The 19,243-nt window shown below is 38.0% G+C and overlaps 1 protein-coding gene across 4 annotated transcripts in view; it reads left to right on the top strand.

Annotated features, from left to right (window-relative positions):
* The window catches only part of LOC126088534 (uncharacterized), a 200,549-nt gene that overhangs the window by 77,458 nt on the left and 103,848 nt on the right, over positions 1-19,243 (top strand). For all 4 annotated transcript variants that reach the window (XM_049906708.1, XM_049906710.1, XM_049906711.1 and 1 more), the window contains exons 6-7: positions 85-154; positions 17,966-18,128. In XM_049906708.1, the coding sequence (XP_049762665.1) occupies positions 85-154; positions 17,966-18,128 (233 nt within the window). The remainder of the gene's footprint in view (positions 1-84; positions 155-17,965; positions 18,129-19,243) is intronic.

The raw sequence follows: 19,243 nt of genomic DNA, 5'->3' as shown, positions 1-19,243 counted from the left end.
GAAAACTGAGCAGTTGTGCAGTAAGTTTCTATTTCAACTATAATGTCTTACTTATGTGTGGTACAAAAACAATCTTTGTTTCAGATTCTTGTGAGAGATTGCATAGCAGGTTTATTAGTAAACTTGTCCATCCAAAATTTTAAGGAAGTTGAAGGTATGCTACACCAAATATTATATCAAGTAGGCATAGAAAGAACTTGTTCTGTTTTATTTGTAAATACATCATGAATGATTTGTTCTAATGTTTAATTTGTCTTAAGAATGAAAGGATAAGAAACTATGCTCTCCTTTCTATGATGACACATTCTGGGTGCTGTTGTTTGTAATATGGGTCATAAATAAATTTGCCTCGGAGTAATACAATTAAAAACTGAAAAAGTCAGACAGAAAAATGGACTAAATAAACACTATTTGCCAGACAAAGAATCTGGCTGACTGACTAACGAGTAGCTCATTTCAGCATTTTTGGACTCCACTGACAGCTTGTCTGTGCACTGTACAAATTACAGGTAAAGGGCAGGAAACTTATCACATGTACCCACAAATTTTACTTTGTATCTACAGATTCAAGAGAAATAACTGGAAACAAACTTTCAGAATTTACTTTCTTTGTAACAACAAGAGCAAACTTATTTTCCAAGGTCGTTATAAACATATGAGGGACACTTTGAAAGTTTTGAGGAGATTACACAGTATCTGAGAAACTTACCTTAACACCTTCACAGAGTATGTGTTTTCAAATTGTATTCATTGGATCAACTTCTCAAACCACTAGGTGAATTATCCTTATATGTGAATTGAAGGTGGAGAGGGGGAGAAAGGATTAGAAATGGACGGGTAAGAAGGGACTATTGATGTCAGCTGCATTGGGGCTTTACACAGAATTAGTGGAAATGAGTGAAAATGTGTGCTAGACTGAGTCAAACCAAGGATCTCCTGCTTACTAGGTAATTACGTTAACCACTGCAACACCCAGACACATGTCTGTCACAACTGTGCAGGCTGTCTCAGCACACCTCTCAGCCAACCCACTCTCCCACCAAGTGCCACCTATCCCCAGTCCCTGTCCATGTCCTCCCTCTCATCATTGCTGATTCTGCCTAAAATCACAATGCAGCTGACATCAATAGTCCCTTCCCTTTCCTTTCCTTTCCCTTCTCCCTCTCTGCATTCAATTTACATGTAATGTATCACAGCTGCAGATTCCGTGTGGTGTCCGTTCTTTCAGACATGTCAGAAAGAGTGGATACGACTCATTCATATGATTGACTTATTTTTCACAGGACTTCAGACCTAGGAGTCCTCCTTACACAAACACAACCAATTTCAAGTGTTCCAAATTATGTGAATGATTTTTGCAGTGCAGTGTCGTCAAGAAATGATGGTGGTCAGGTACATTGCCATATTGTAAAAAAATCTAACATTTGGTCAATAACCTGTGGAGTCTTCAAAATCTAATGGAGAGAACTCAAACATACCAACCTGTGATCACCCTTTTACATTCTTTGATTGTAATGGTGCAAATTAGTTCACTTGTAATCACTTACATTCTTCTTCATTTCTCTTTCATTTTTCTCTTCGCTTTTGTTGCATAAGCATATTCATGGAAAATCTAAACACATATTTGCTACTTTATTTGAGGTCTTCTACAGCTATGAAGCTGAATGTCAATTTTTCCTACTAAAATCAAACCTATCAGTGACCTGTTGACACCATTCAAAAGTCTCAGTCTCCTAATCATGATTTTCGTGACAGTGTTCTGCTCAAATGAAGATCTTTCTGACATGTAGACTCTCATATAAGAGGGAAGATCAGAAAGTAATGCACAATGATTTTATTACCAAAAAGTAAATAGGTAACAAAACAAAAAAAATCACAGATAAACTTACATCTTTTACCTACTTTTCTACATAGTCACCAATGGTCTCAACACATTTCTCCCATCATGGTACCAGTTTCATATGCCCTGGTTGGAGAAGTCCATTTGGTTGGAGTAGAGCCAACTGCGGACTGCTGATTACACTTCTGCATCTGCCACAAAGTGTTGGCCAGGAATTTATTCATGGAACCAAACAGATGAAACTTTGACATTGCAAGGGCCAGACTCTGTGGTGGGTGCTGGAGCACCTCCCACCCAAATATGGCAGTTTTCTACATCTACATCTACATCCATACTCCGCAAGCCACCTGACGGTGTGTGGCGGAGGGTACCCTGAGTACCTCTATCGGTTCTTCCCTCTATTCCAATCTCGTATTGTTCGTGGAAAGAAGGATTGTCGGTATGCTTCTGTGTGGGCTCTAATCTCTCTGATTTTATCTTCATGGTCTCTTCGTGAGATATATGTAGGAGGGAGCAATATATTGCTTGACTCTTCAGTGAAGGTATGTTCTCGAAACTTCAACGAAAGCTCGTACCGAGTTACTGAGCTTCTCTCCTGCAGAGTCTTCCACTGGAGTTTATCTATCATCTCCATAACGCTTTCGCGATTACTAAATGATCCTGTAACGAAGTGCGCTGCTCTCCGTTGGATTTTCTCTATCTCTTCTATCAACCCTATCTGGTACGGATGCAACACTGCTGAGCAGTATTCAAGCAGTGGGTGAACAAGCGTACTGTAACCTAATTCCTTTGTTTTCGGATTGCATTTCCTTAGGATTCTTCCAATGAATCTCAGTCTGGCATCTGCTTTACCAACGATCAACTTTATATAATCATTCCATTTTAAATCACTCCTAATGCGTACTCCCAGATAATTTATGGAATTAACTGCTTCCAGTTGCTGACTTGCTAGATTGTAGCTAAATGATAAGGGATCTATCTTTCCATGTATTTGCAGCACATTACACTTGTCCTCATTGAGATTCAATTGCCATTCCCTGCACCATGCGTCAATTCGCGGCACACCTGAAATCACTCTTACTTCAGAAGACTTCTCTCCATTGAGAATGACATGCTGCATTCTGTTATGTAGGAACTCTTCAATCCAATCACACAATTGGTCTGGGAGTCCATATGCTCTTACTTTGTTCATTAAATGACTGTGGGGAACTGTATCGAACGCCTTGCGGATGTCAAGAAACACGGCATCTACCTGTGAACCCGTGTCTATAGCCCTCTGAGTTTCGTGGATGAATAGTGCGAGCTGGGTTTCACACGACTGTCTTTTTCGAAACCCATGCTGATTCCTACAGAGTAGATTTCTAGACTCCAGAAAAGTCATTATACTCGAACATAATATGTGTTCCAAAATTCTACAACTGATTGACGTTAGAGATATAGGTCTATAGTTCTGCACATCTGTTCGAGGTCCCTTCTTGAAAACGGGGATGACCTGTGCCCTTTTCCAATCCTTTGGAATGCTATGCTCTTCTAGAGTCCTACGGCACACCGCTGCAAGAAGGGGGGCAAGTTCCTTCACGTACTCTTTGTAAAATCGAACTGGTATCCCATCAGGTCCAGCGGCCTTTCCTCTTTTGAGAGATTTTAATTGTTTCTCTATCCCTCTGTTGTCTATTTCGATATCTACCATTTTGTCATCTGTGCAACAATCTAGAAAAGGAACTACAATGCGGTCTTCCTCTGTGAAACAGCTTTGGAAAAAGACATTTAGTATTTTGGCCTTTAGTCTTTCATACTCTGTTTCAGTACCATTTTGGTCACAGAGTGTCTGGACATTTTGTTTTGATCTACCTACCGCTTTGACATAAGACCAAAATTTCTTAGGATTTTCTGCCAAGTCAGTACACAGAACTTTACTTTCGAATTCATTGAACACCTCTCGCATAGCCCTCCTCACACTACATTTTGCTTCGCGTAATTTTTGTTTGTCTGCAAGGCTTTGGCTATGTTTATGTGTGCTGTGAAGTTCCCTTTGCTTCCGCAGCAGTTTTCTAACTTGGTTGTTGTACCATGGTGGCTCTTTTCCATCTCTTATGATCTTTCTTGGCACATACTCATCTAATGCATATTGTACTATGGTTTTGAACTTTGTCCACTGATCCTCAACACTATCTGTACTAGAGACAAAACTTTTGTGTTGAGCCGTCAGGTACTCTGTAATCTGCTTTTTGTCACTTTTGCTAAACAGAAAAATCTTCCTACCCTTTTTAATATTTCTATTTATGGCTGAAATCATCGATGCAGTAACCGCTTTATGATCACTGATTCCCTGTTCTGCGTTAATTGTTTCAAATAGTTCGGGTCTGTTTGTCACCAGAAGGTCTAATATGTTATCGCCATGAGTCGGTTCTCTGTTTAACTGCTCAAGGTAATCTTCAGATAAAGCACTTTAAAAAATTTCACTGGATTCTTTGTCCCTGCCACCCGTTATGAACGTTTGAGTCTCCCAGTCTATATCCGGCAAATTAAAATCTACACCCAGAACTATAACATGGTGGGGAAATCTACTCAAAATATTTTCCAATTTATCCTGCAGGTGCTCAGCCACAACAGCTGCTGAGCCAGGGGGCCTATAGAGACATCCAATTACCATGTCTGAGCCTGCTTTAACCATGAACTTCACCCAAATTATTTCACATTTTGGATCTCCCTCAATTTCCTTCGATACTATTTCTTACAAATAGGGGCAGCAACATGGGGACAAGTAAAGTCATGAAAAAGTGTGACACTGTTAGCATTAATATTGTAACATTTGTCATGAAGGGCAGCAACTTAACCAGAGTTTTAATATAGGCTGCATAATTCACAGTGGTCTTGTTTTCAGCAAAGTCCAGCAATAGCACACCATGCATATTCCAGAACACTGTCACAAGCACTTTCCTAGTAGACTGAGTCATGCTGAAGTTTTTTGTACTGGGGAACCTGCATGTTTTCAACCCTGTAGAGGCCTGCTTGGTTTTGGGTGTGTAGTGGTATGCCCACGACACATCACCAGTGATGATTCCCATCACAAAATTATGCCCTTCTTTGGCATAACATCGTAAATGATCCAAGCTTATCATCATTTGCCCTTGTGGTTATCTTTCAAGTTCTTAGTCACCCAGCAGGCACCAACTTAACAAAATTTCAATGTGTCATGAAGAGTATCATACCTCACACCACAGGAAATGTTGAATTGCTGTGGTAAGGTTTGCACTTGCACACACTGGTTGTTCAAAATTGCTGGCTTAATGGCTCTGATATTCTGTGGGGTTCCAGCTGTTACCAGCTGCAAAGAGTGTGGTGAATCACTAAGGTACACCCTACCCTCATGGAAGAATGCACATCACCTGGAGACACTGTTGTGGTCCATACAGTCATACCCATACAGGCCACTCACTTCTATGTGAATTTCACTTGAATTATGCCCATTGGCATAACATCTCACTGCTCTTCACAAGTTCATGACAGTAATATGTGTATCACATTTGCTTCATAGTTCAGGCTTCTCTCGCTAGAGCTGTGCATCATCATAAAATTACAACATTCCAGCTTTAATATGAGGGGAGAAAAAAAATATTGGGCTTTACTTCCCATTCCTCTCTCATAATACTGTACAGATGGCTGACAACCCAGTTCTAGGAGTAGGTGTCTTCTTCAGTAATTTGCTGAACGGAAGGACAGCTCCTCCAATAATGCCCATTGCTGAGTGTCCAGACTGAATTTTACTTTCAAGCAAAAAATCCAGTCAACCTCAGTTCACTGAGCAAAGAAAGACTGTGACCATGGAAAGAGGAGAAGCACGAAGTGTTATATGCTCAGCACACTGCTCTTTTCTTTTGTATTCAACAAGAGCAATTTTGGAGCACTGCAAAATCAAAAGCAGCAGAGTTCTGCATATTTATAAGCACAAAAGTAACAGCAGAACTCCACAAGTTTGGCTCATTGCAATGGTGTTGCAGAGAACAGAGTACTGACTTGAGTGGGTGATGTTGGAAAAATATGCAGAAAGTTACTCAAGAACTGGCATTCTTCTTCTGCATTACTGAATAATAGGATATGATCTGTGACATTCAGATGCTGCAGGACAAATTTGTCCACTTTTGGAAGGTGCTCCAGTGATTACTACTGAACTGACACCAACTTGCTATTTAACTAGTCCTCCTTTGTTGCTGAGACTGCTTCATGAGGTGAAAAATATATTTTTGTTTTGCCTATGGAAGTTAGTCTCTTGGTTAAGGGCAGTAAAGTGTCAGCATTCATAAGTTGCACTGTGGGCCAGTATCAGTTTTTGTAAATGTAACTGCTGAAGTATAGTGCTCACCACTGCAGTTGTTATGCCATCTTTTCTCATAATGAAGAGCACGGGGCAAAAAGAGTTATTAGTGCTTTGTGAACTGTGACCAAATGAAATTTTATTGCTTACAAATATGTATGAAATTTTTATACCCCATAAATAATTGTTAGCACCTCTTTCTCAACATCAAAAACAAGATTGAGCTATTGGCAGAGGCTTAATGCCAACTATATGGGATGTTCCATGCCACTGGCTTGTTTGTGTAACTGAAGAGCCCTATTCTGTACTGCAGTAAGTCAGTCAGTCACCAGAGTAACAACCTTGCTCATTGGGAATGTTGATGAACGTGGAACAGATTGTTCATACTTTTTATATTCAAGAGGACTAACTGGCATGACTAGACAAGCAATTAATACCTGGTTTGTGAAGCTAGTATAGTGGAGAAGTAATCTTGGCCACCTGGCATGTATGTTGTTGTTGTTGTTGTTGTTGTTGTTGTTGTCTTCAGTCCTGAGACTGGTTTGATGCAGCTCTCCATGCTACCCTATCTGGTGCAAGCTTCTTCATCTCCCAGTACTTACTGCAACCTACATCCTTCTGAATCTGCTTAGTGTATTTATCCCTTGTTCTCCCTCTATGATTTTCACCCTCCAATGCTAAATTTGTGATCCCTTGATGACTCAGAACATGTCCTACCAACCGGTCCCTTCTTCTTGTCAAGTTGTGCCACAAACTCCTCTTCTCCCCAATTCTGTTCAATACCTCCTCATTAGTTATGTGATCTACCCATCTAATCCTCAGCATTCTTCTGTAGCACCACATTTCGAAAGCTTCTATTCTATTCTTGTCCAAACTATTTATCGTCCATGTTTCACTTCCACACATGGCTACACTCCATACAAATACTTACAGAAACGACTTCCTGACACTTAAATCTATACTCTATGTTAACAAATTTCTCTTCTTCAGAAACGCTTTCCTTGCCACTGCCAGTCTACATTTTATATCCTCTCTACTTTGACCATCATCAGTTATTTTACTCCCCAAATAGCAAAACTGCTTTACTACTTTAAGTGTCTCATTTCCTATTATAACTCCCTCAGCACCACCCGACTTAATTCGACTACATTCCATTATCCTAATTTTGCTTTTTTTGATCACCTTATATCCTCCTTTAAAGACACTGTCCATTCTGTTCAACTTCTCTTCCAAGTCCTGTGCTGACTCTGACAGAATTACAATGTCATCAGCAAATCTCAAAGTTTTTATTTCTTCTCCATGGATTTTAATACCTACTCTGAATTTTTCTTTTGGTTCCTTGACTGCTTGCTCAATGTACAGACTGAATAACATTGGAGAGAGGCTACAACCCTGTCTCACTCCCTTCCCAACCACTGCTTCCCTTTCATGCCCCTCGACTCTTATAACTGCCATCTTGTTTCTGTACAAATTGTAAGTAGCCTTTCGCTCCCTGTATTTTACCCCTGCCACCTTTAGAATTTGAAAGAGAGTATTCCAATCAACATTGTCAACAGCTTTCTCTAAGTCTACAAATGCTAGAAACATAGGTTTGACTTTACTTAATGTTTCTTCTAAGATAAGTTGTATGGTCAGTATCGCCTCACATGTTCCAACATTTCAACAGAAGCAAAACTGATCTTCCCTGAGGTTGGCTTCTACCAGTTTTTCCATTCATCTGTAAAGAATTCATGTTAGTATTTTGCAGCTGTGACTTATTAAACTGATAGTTCGGTAATTTTCACATCTGTCGACACCTGCTTTCTTTGGGATTTGAATTATTATATTCTTCTTGAAGTCTGAGGGTATTTTGTCTGTCTCATACATCTTGCTCACCAGATGGTAGTGTTTTGTCAGGACTGGTTCTCCCAAGGTCGTCAGTAGTTCTAATGGAATGTTGTCTACTCCCGGGGCCTTGTTTCGACACAGGTTTTTCAGTGCTCTGTCAAACTCTTCACACAGTATCATATCTCCCATTTCATCTTCATCTACATCCTCTTCCATTTCCATAATATTGTCATCAAGTACATCACCCTTGTATAGACTCTCTATATACTCCTTCCACCTTTTTGCTTCCCCTTCTTTGTTTAGAACTGGGTTTCCATATGAGCTCTTAATATTCATACAAGCGGTTCTCTTTCCTCCAGAGGTCTCTTTAATTTTCCTGTAGGCAGTATCTATCTTACTCCTAGTGAGATAAGCCTCTACATCCCTACATTTGTCCTCTAGCCATCCCTGCTTAGCCATTTTGCACTTCCTGTCGATCTCATTTTTGAGACATTTGTATTCCTTTCTGCCTGCTTCATTTACTGCATTTTTATATTTTCTGCTTTCATCAATTAAATTCAATATTTCTTCCGTTACCCAAAGATTTCTACTAGCCCCCTTCTTTTTACCTACTTGATCCTCTGCTGCCTTCACTACTTCATCCTTCAGAGCTACTTATTCTTCTTCTACTGTACTTCTTTCCCCAATTCCTGTCAATTGTTCCCTTATGCTCTCCCTTAAACTCTGTACTACCTCTGGTTTAGTCAGTTTATCCAGGTCTCATCTCCTTAAATTCCCACCTTTTTGCAGTTTCTTCAGTTTTAATCTACAGTTCATAACCAATAGACTGTGGTCAGAGTTCACATCTGCTCCTGGAAATGTCTTACGATTTAAAACCTGGTTCCTACATCTCTGTCTTACCATTATATAATCTATCTGATACCTTCTAGTATCTCCAGGATTCTTTGATGTATACAACCTTCTCTTATGATTCTGGAACCAAGTGTTAGCTATGATTAAGTTATGCTCTCTGCAAAATTCTACCAGACGGCTTCCTCTTTCATTTCTTACTCCCAATCCATATTCACCTACTATGTTTCCTTCTCTCCCTTTACCTACTCACGAATTTCAGTCACCCATGACTATTAAATTTTCATCTCCCTTCACTACCTGAATAATTTCTTTTATCTCATCATACATTTCATCAATTTCTTCATCATCTGCAGAACTAGTTGGCATATAAACTTGTACTACTGTAGTAGGCATGGGCTTTGTGTCTATCTTGGCCACAATAATGCGTTCACTATGATATTTGTAGTAGCTTACCCGCACTTCTATTTTTTTTATTCATTATTAAACCTACTCCTGCATTATCCCTATTTGATTTTGTATTTATAACCCTGTATTCACCTGACCAAAGGTCTTGTTCCTCCTGCCACCGAACTTCACTAATTCCTACTATAACTAACTTTAGCCTATCCATTTCCCTTTTTAAGTTTTCTAACCTACCTGCCCGATTAAGGGTTCTGACATTCCATGCTCCGATCTGTAGAACGCCAGTTTTCTTTCTCCTGATAACGATGTCCTCTTGAGTAGTTCCCACCCGGAGATCCAAATGGGGGACTATTTTACCTCCGGAATATTTTACCCAAGAGGACGCCATCATCATTTAACCATACAGTAAAGCTGTATGCCCTCGGGAAAAATTACGGCTGTAGTTTCCCCTTGCTTTCGGCCATTCGCAGTACCAGCACAGCAAGGCCGTTTTGGTTGTATTACAAGGCCAGGTCAGTCAATCATCCAGACTGTTGCCCCTGCAACTACTGAAAAGGCTGCTGCCCCTGTTCAGGAACCACACGTTTGTCTGGCCTCTTAATAAATACCCCTCCGTTGTGGTTGCACCTATGGTACGGCCATCCATATCGTTGAGGCACCCAAGCCTCCCCACCAACGGCAAGGTCCGTGGTTCATGATAACAGTTAATTTTGCCCAGAAATCATTGTATCATTTTTAAATTTTGTGGCACTGACAGTTTTATTTATTTATTTTGTGTTCCAACAATCCAGGTTCGAAGTAAATCACAAGGATATGGAATATGTCAAATTGTACATATTTCGGATGTAACTACATAAATATTATAAAATATACAATGTAAATAAGGTGTCAAATAAGGAACATACATCTAGTTAACAGAGTACTGTGGTACACTAAGGCACGATCAGATAGAAGATAATTTACATAAATACAATAAAATATGCAATTTAGATAAGTTATCGGGTAAAATATTCAATTAATAGAATATTGAGTTACACTTAGGAAGGATCCATAATATACAGAGGAAGCAAAAGTAACTAAGTAAAACAGCAAATACATACATGAATACAGCAAACCAAATTATTATATATTTATGATAGTGAGATTAAAAGTATTTGTAAAAAAAAAACTGTAAATTTAGTGGTGGTATTCATTTTCTGTCATAAATTCATTGACCATATAAAAAGATTTCTCTATTAGTCATTCTTTCAGGATTTGTTTGAATTTTGGTAATTGTTCGAATCTTTGTAATTGTTTATGCAGACATTTGATATGTGGTGGGAGTTCATTAAACAGCTTAATGCTGGGTAATAAGCTCCTTTTTGCACTTTTCAATTCAATGTGTAGACTATTTTTAGTTCTTGTATTGTAATCATGATATTCACTGTTGTCTTTATAGGGAGAAATGTTTTTACAGACAAAGGTCAGCAAGAGAAAAATATACTGTGAGGTGGTGGTAAGGATCCCCATCTTTCGAAATGAAGTTTCTGCAACAGTGCCTATGATGGACACCACTCATTATTCTGAAATAATTATTATTATTATTATTATTATTTTTTTTTTTTTTTTTTTTTTTTTTTTTTTTTTTTTTTTTTAGCGGTGAGAATTTTTTTGTGGGACATTGGTTCCCCCAGAATATAATAGCATAAGACATTATTGAATGAAGGTAGGCAAAGTAGGAAGCCTTAACAATATCCACTTCAGTAGCAGAAGCAATAATTCATAGAGTACATTATATCACTAAGTCTTTTATAGAGATGAAGGCTGTGAATAGACCAATTACATTTGATGTCTATGTATGCACCCAGTAATTTTGTATCCTCAACTTTTGTATTGGTTGATCTCTACACTTTATGTTAATTTCTTTGTGGCATATGGAACCTCATATAATGGATTCTGTCTGCGTTGAGTGAGAGACCGTTTAGCAGAAAACTAATTTAAAATTTTAGAGAAAACTTTGTTTGTCATTTGTTCAAGACTGTTGTCAGACAATTCAGCAATGAGAATTGAGGTATCATCTGCAAAAAAGTTTAAAATTGCTCTTTGGATCGGAACAAAGAGGAAGGCCATTAACGAAAATAAAAAATAGCAGTGGACCTAAAATCGGGCCTTGGGGCACTGTGCAACTTAAAGTACACCACTCCCATGAGGAAGGTTCTCCGGAAGAGCCATTCGGCTATGGTCTGCTTTTGGTCCTTTATGTATGACTGAACCCACTAACCAACAGTACCACCTAGACAATAATGTTGTTGTTGTTGTTGTTGTTGTTGTTGTCATCAGTCCTGAGACTGGTTTGATGCAGCTCTCCATGCTACTCTATTCTGTGCAAGCTTCTTCATGCAACCTACATCCTTCTGAATCTGTTTAGTGTATTCATCTCTTGGTCTCCCTCTACGATTTTTACCCTCCACGCTGTCCTCCAATGCTAAATTGGTGATCCCTTGATGCCTCAGAACACGTGCTACCAACTGGTCCCTTCTTCTTGTCAAGTTGTGCCACAAACTCCTCTTCTCCCCAATTCTATTCAATACCTCCTCATTAGTTATGTGATCTACCCATCTAATCTTCAGCATTCTTCTGTAGCACCACATTTTGAAAGCTTGTATTCTCTTCTTGTCCAAACTATTTATCATCCATGTTTCACTTCCATACATGGCTACACTCCATACAAATACTTTCAGAAACGACTTCCTGACACTTAAATCTATACTCGATGTTAACAAATTTCTCTTCTTCAGAAATGCTTTCCTTGCCATTGCCAGTCTACATTTTATATCCTCTCTACTTTGACCACCATCTGTTATTTTGCTCCCCAAATAGCAAAACTTCTTTACTACTTTAAGTGTCTCATTTCCTAATCTGATTCCCTCAGCATCAACAGACTTAATTTGACTACATTCCATTATCCTCGTTTTGCTTTTGTTGATGTTCATTTTATATCCTCCTTTCAAGACACTGTCCATTCCGTTCAACTGCTCTTCCACGTCCTTTGGTGTCTCTGACAGAATTACAATGTCATCGGCGAACCTCAATGTTTTTATTTCTTCTCCGTGGATTTTAATACCTACTCTGAATTTTTCTTTTGTTTCCTTTACTGCTTGCTCAATGTACAGACTGAATAACATTGGAGAGAGGCTACAACCCTGTCTCACTCCCTTCCCAACCACTGCTTCCCTTTCATGCCCCTCGACTCTTATAACTGCCATCTTATTTCAGTACAAATTGTAAGTAGCCTTTCGCTCCCTGTATTTTACCCCTGCCACCTTTAGAATTTGAAAGAGAGTATTCCAGTGAATATTGTCAAAAGCTTTCTCTAAGTCCACAAATGCTAGAAATGTAGGTTTGCCTTTCCTTAATCTATTTTCTAAGATAAGTCATAGGGTCAGTATTGCCTCACGTGTTCCAACATTTCTGCGGAATCCAAACTGATCTTCGCCGAGGTCAGCTTCTACCAGTTTTTCCATTCGTCTGTAAAGAATTCGCATTAGAATTTTGCAGCTGTGACTTATTAAACTGATAATATTCCACCTTTTTCAAAAGAATTTGGTGGTTTACACAATCAAATACTTTCGAGAGATCACAAAAAATACCTAATGGAGACTTTTTTTGTTAATGGCTTCCAAAACTTGATTATTAAAGGTGAAATTGTTTGCTCAGCACAAAAACCAGTGTGAATCACTTATCGACTATTGTTAAGGATATGGTGAAATTTGAGACGGTTCATCAATATGTGTACATGCTTTGTCTGGATTTGAAATATTCACGTGATCTAATAGCCTCATTCAGTGTTTATTTATGTACCACTTCATTGGATGCTACAGGTGTAATGACACTGTGTATATCTAGGCTTTAACTGGTGTCAGATGTATGCTGCAAAAACCCAACTGTGAGGATGATTTAAATGAAATGGATGACTGAAAACTTTTTGTATTCCCTACTTTGAATTTAAACAATTGTTGGTGTTTTGTGTCTGTTGTACTGGATTGCTAAATGGAATTGATTATCTACTTTAAACTTGAATAAGATAAAATATCCAAACAAAAAATATTAAGTTTTACTGACAAAATATCTAAAAGAAGTGCTAGTACTAAAGTTACATGGTTACAGCTTACTTTGGCATTGGTTGGCCTCTTAATTGGATCTTCTGACAACTGTTGGTGATGACCTACTGCTGAAGGTGCATCAGTGTTGTTATATGTCCAAGTTAATCATGGGCACAGCTTCTATCATATTGACTGTAAATTCCATCTCACTTCCATTAGTGGTCAGATTGATCACCAAGGTCCATATTGTAGCTGGTATTGACACAAAAGCATGCACAGGCATGTTGTGCCATTTTATTTGTGCCAGCCAATTGAATTACATGCTGCCCCAGTGATCAGACTTATGAAAGTTGAAACACTTAACTTCACCCTCACAATGTTGCTTCTAAAGGATATTGAAGGAGTCAGAACACAATTTTTATGATTTATGATTGATATGGCATGACAACATTGAGGGCTACTGCTTTTAGACGCTGCTAGTGCTAGAAATTGACAACGCACTACACAATGTTGTCTCTGGACATCTACCAATGTTGTGGGTGCAGTTATATTAACTACCTTATGTACCATTTGTGTCCTTGGTAGCAGGATTGCATGAAATAACAGGGTTGTGGTGGAAAATCCAGGTTATGATGATGATGATTTACACATGTTGTCAATTGTTCTGCAGTGTCACTTACAAGATAATTTGACTTCGTCAATGCAGTTATCAAAATTTGACTGATGGATGAATCTGATGATCCCAGCACCCTTACATGTTTATCAGAGGATAATTTAGATCCCACTTCACGTATAAAAGACTGTGTATGAGACATATGAACAATTCATCATAAAATTTGTACTATCTGGGTAGTTCTTATAGTTGTGCAACCCATGCCATGACCTAGTTATTTGGTACAATGATTAAATTTGAGCCTTGTGGTTAAGCTGTGGGTTTCCTGATGTTAAAGGCTAGACAACAAATCACAAATTTCAGAAAATTCAAAGGATCTAGAATCAGTTGATGGCTTTAACTGATAATTTACTACTTCAAGAAAGTAAGATAGCACTTTAACAAATAGCATTAAAACACTTGCCCTGCACTGAAGGTGGCATTGATGTGGGTAAACTTCCCATCTTTCTTCTATTTCACTGAAATTGACATTGCACCAGTACTGTGTTGCTAACTGATGTTGTTTCAGTAGCTGTTTTAGATGGTGACTCCACTCTGATGCAACCATAGCTGTTGTCAATGTTTTTGTTGTTGCTAAGTCTGTTGTTGTCTCTTATACTGTTCTAACTACTGTATCCACAAATACATCAAATATGCATGCATACTAAAATAGTCTCTCAGAAGTGTTGGAATGTCACCTACCAATGGCTTCATATGCAACACTGCAGTGGCTGACAGAGCATCAGGACAGTCCTCTTATTGTGTCTGGCTCATCACAGAGCTGACCATCACAGTCACATATAGTTAAGAAGCAAATTATCAGTTGTCATTCCATTAAAAGCCTCCTATTCTTGTTGGTAATAATACTTTTTGGACCAAACCTTAGATGGACATCAGGAACTGTTAAGTGCCTTGATCAGATGTATCCAATATGAAATCAATATCAAAATCTCCACTTTCAGTTACTTCTCTTTATTTCTGCTGTTATGTTAGTATGCTCTCTGTATCCACATAGGTGCATCTGTTCAATTGCAGTAATTTCCAAATGATATTCTGCTATGTGTAGCACATCTGAGAATAATATTCCATATTATCAAGAAGGAGAACCTTCAGGGATGAGCCAAGGTAAACATTAATAAAAGAACTGTATTAACAATAACCTGTCATTGTACTGCTTAATGCTATGCACACTTTTTCCATCTAAATTTACTTAAGTAAATTAGAAAGAAAGCTGGTACTCTGAGAAAAAAAGCTTCTGTCTTCTCAGTTGTACCAGATAGCTGCCGTTTGTCTGTTGTTGATAGTATAATATTTACTTTATTACAGTGATATTTTACAAAGGAAATATTGATGTAGTGCTGTAAATATCAAGTGCAATTTGCAGCCCTACAGTATTTGTCATAAAGCTTTACAACTAACACTTATATGTGTGATGTAACTAACAGAAATTTTCAAATATTGACTCATGTTCATATAATTTTTAGAAAGAGTGGCTCATGAGATATGTTTGTTTGGCTAATGAGATAAGTTTATTTGGTTGTATGGTTCTTTTTTTGAGTTGGCAGGGATTCTCAATTTCATACTTTACGCCAGAAAGTAACTTGTTGATTATCTTCCCAAGAGAGTACATACTCCACTCTGTATCCTAAACAACAAGGCAACGTCTACATGAAAATGTGTCTTGTATTGTGATTGTGTAAATCACAGTTCAGCTGAAGCTGTTTTTGTTGTTAGTACCATTAACATTTAAGGAGTCATTGTGTAAGGGAAATGAGTGTAAGAATTCCAAGAGCAAGGTTTCTGCAACATATATAGTAATCTACTTCATACAATATTCTTACTGTTAGCTTCTGCCAAATAAACACCTGATTTACTTTACGTGCACTGCTTGAGAAGATAATTACGTAAACAATAGGGGGTGAAGATGTGTGAGATAAGCAAAAATTTAGGTCACCACCATGAGAGATGCTTCCAAGGGCAAAACACATTGAACTGAGCTTCTTGAATAGTTTATCAATGTTTGACACCAGTTTAACTTGTTATCCAACTAGAACTAAAAGAATTTTACATAGTGTGTTTCATTCAGTGCATGACAAGATTGCCTACTTCTGGTGCTAACATGTCAGTATTGCTAGTCTGAAATTCTATAATATGTGTCTTTGTGAGATGAAGGCCTAAATTGATTGCTGTAAACCAGTTCAGCTATCATCTGAGCTGTGTCTCCCATGGACCCTGATTAGTATGCTTGTGTCATCAGCAAACAGTATTGTCTTTGAATTTCTCTTTAAAGTCATAGGAAGTTTATGCAGATTGAGAAAAAGAGGAATTTGACATTTTATGTTCCTCCATTCTGAGTTTAGTTTCTTGACTGTAGCACAGTTTGTCAGTGAAATCATCTGTTTATGTTATGAAAGTCAGACACCATCCATGCAAGGGGGAAGCCATTACTATCATAACCTTTTATTTCACCAAAAAAATTGTGATCTACACTATTGACTTTGGCAACATAACAAAATGTACCAACAAGATAATTTATTTTAACCCTGCTAGCACTTCATTTTTGAGGGTTTGTATTGCTTTCTCTGTGAAGAAACCTTTACAAAAGCTAAACAAGGAGGTACCATAGTTAACAAGTCCTGATCAGTATTTTACCACAGTTCACTTTCTCTTCATTTTAGAAAGGATTGCAAGGAGCACTATAGGTCTGTAATTGGAAGTGGTTTGCTTATTTTCATTTTTATAGATAGGCATTACTACAAAATATTTAAGTATGTCAGGAAAACATGATCTGAGTCACTGAGCAGTTATAAATATAATTTAAGGGTAATCCTATCGTCAGCACAAGATTTTAACTTTCTGCTAGAAACACCAATAGTCAGCAGAATTACCACTTTTTAGCGACCTACTGAATTTTATACTGTCTTTAGAGGTTGTAATTTTGAAACTGATCCTTTTTTTTTTTTTATGCGTTGTTTGCACAACTAAATCTAAGGTGACTATATTTGGTAGTTTACTAATAGGAACTAGATTTTAATGACAAGTCATATTTTTTCATGGACTTTAGGGTGAATTTTACAACAATTATGCATGAATAGTGCAGAAAAGTGTATTTTTATTGTGAATATAAAGTCATATTTAGGGTGGGATTGTTGCACTGCAAGATCAGTATGCAGAAGTGCATGAAGCAAATGTGGTGAAGTGAAACATCCATACCACCTGTTGCCTTGTTGCTTGCTGGGGGAACCTTGTACACTATAAGATCTATTTAAAATTAATAACAAGGCCATTTTGACCAAAGTTTCTAGAAAAAACCTCTCTAAGCAGTCACATAGATAAAAAGAGTACCATAAAGAAAAAAGAAAGAAGTGTGATATTGCGGTGTATTTATGGACAGAGGAAGTGTGGGGATTTGGGGGGGGGGGGGGGGGGGGATGCGAGGGGGAAAGGGACAAAGGTAGCGATTGAGGCCAGAAGGATTGCAGGCTGAATAATGTGTTGAATAGCGGGCATTTTTGTGTGCAATGTTGCTGTAGGCTGGGACATTGGAGAGTGTGTTTAGGGAGACAATCCAGATAAATCACATGTATTATTAGCAACAGTTGAATAGTTGACTATTGAGCTCAGCACCATATTCTGTGACTGGATTGTCAAACATATCCTTGATCAGATATGTACATGCATATGTACAACTTTTGTTAGCTCATAAATAATGTTACCTCATAAATAAATTTGATAGCATTTATAATGTCTCTAAAGTGTTGATAAAAATAATAAACTACATGAATAAGAGAAATAAAAATACATGAGGTGTACTCTTTTCAGTGTTTTTCAATGTTCACGATGTGTTGTATCTACAAAGGAACAATACATAAGTCTGCGGATGCTAGTAGTCTGTGGATTCTAGTATATTGGCAGGAACTGGACACAAAAATTTCTAAGCCATATAGTAACATCAAATTCCTTTAATAATTTATTTGTGTGACTTTTTGTTACAGAGGAGTTGAATCGTGCTGTGTGTTGGTACCTCACTTGTGACCGCTACTGGGAAGATTCTCCCAATGATTCTAGACATTTTCCTTGGGGCCTTGTTTTCGTGTTGGTCATGGTGCTTTCTCTTGGTATCTGCCTCTGCTACTACATAATATGGGTTCTGTTTGAGTAAGTATGAGTTCAGATTGTTGTGTTTGACACTTATTGAATAAAACTTGACGCAGTCTGCAGCATTAGTTGAGAAAATAACTGTTTGCGTACTTTTGAATTTGCAAGTTATCCTTTTCTGAATTTCTCCACAAAGCTAACAATAAACAGCAAATACTGAACATAGCATATACTGATCTTCAAACAGTTTAATATGACCTCTGACTGCAGAGCAATGTGGTAATTTTCACATTCACAAATCATTACCAGAGGTAAGATAAGTGATAAGTAATAGAAAGAAGCTACCCAAACCTTTGAATAGAACCTAATTATCTCCCAAGCTGCAAATTCAGCCAAATAATGATGGTATAACTGGAGTGGATATTCCACTCAGCTGTTGAAAGTGCTTTACCTTGAAACTTCCTTGCAGATTAAAACTGTATGCCAGACTCGGACCCAAACCTGGCACTGGGTGACTATAATAAAAGTACGGCTACTCAAAGAGGTCCAAAGCAGGCTGTAAACATCGAATGGCAGCATAACTTGGTAGATGTGCTAATGTGTTAATGCAAAACCAATTTCCGCTGGAAAAACATTAGTTCCAATTTTGGCCACCAGGTGCAAATCTTGTGCTGTACAGCATCTCGTTGATGTCTCTGGTGCTCATATTGAACAAACTGTGGAAATGGCAGTTCATAATAAAACCAAAACTACACTTTTCTCACTTTCTTGATTTCTTGTCTTGCAGGTAGCATAGCTGTCTTTCCCATTACCAATTGAGAAATTGTTATTGATCACCAAATTTGGCACTTCACTCATAACTCAACATCGTGTTTGTCACACCTGAAGATGTCAATCTTTTGTGCTAATGAAATATTGTAGGAATTTCACAATGATATCCGATGTCGATGTCTCCCCTAGGTCCATTTCTACAACTAGTCCATCAAGTAAGCCTCAGGCAACATAAGTTTAAAAATGATGGCATAAATTTCTTTCTTGAAACAATTTTTTTTCTTTTGTCACAAGAGTTATTTGCACTTCTTAGACTATCCTCTGAGAACAACTGACTTTCAGAATTACAGATGAAGTAAGAAGTGAGCACAGATCAGAGGCACTAGAGACAGAACATTGATCAG

This window comes from Schistocerca cancellata, chromosome 6 (assembly GCF_023864275.1).
Source record: "Schistocerca cancellata isolate TAMUIC-IGC-003103 chromosome 6, iqSchCanc2.1, whole genome shotgun sequence".
In the NCBI taxonomy this organism is placed as follows: Eukaryota; Metazoa; Arthropoda; class Insecta; order Orthoptera; family Acrididae; genus Schistocerca; species Schistocerca cancellata.
Note: the sequence above shows the minus strand (reverse complement) of the source record. Positions and strands in the feature narration are given on the sequence as shown.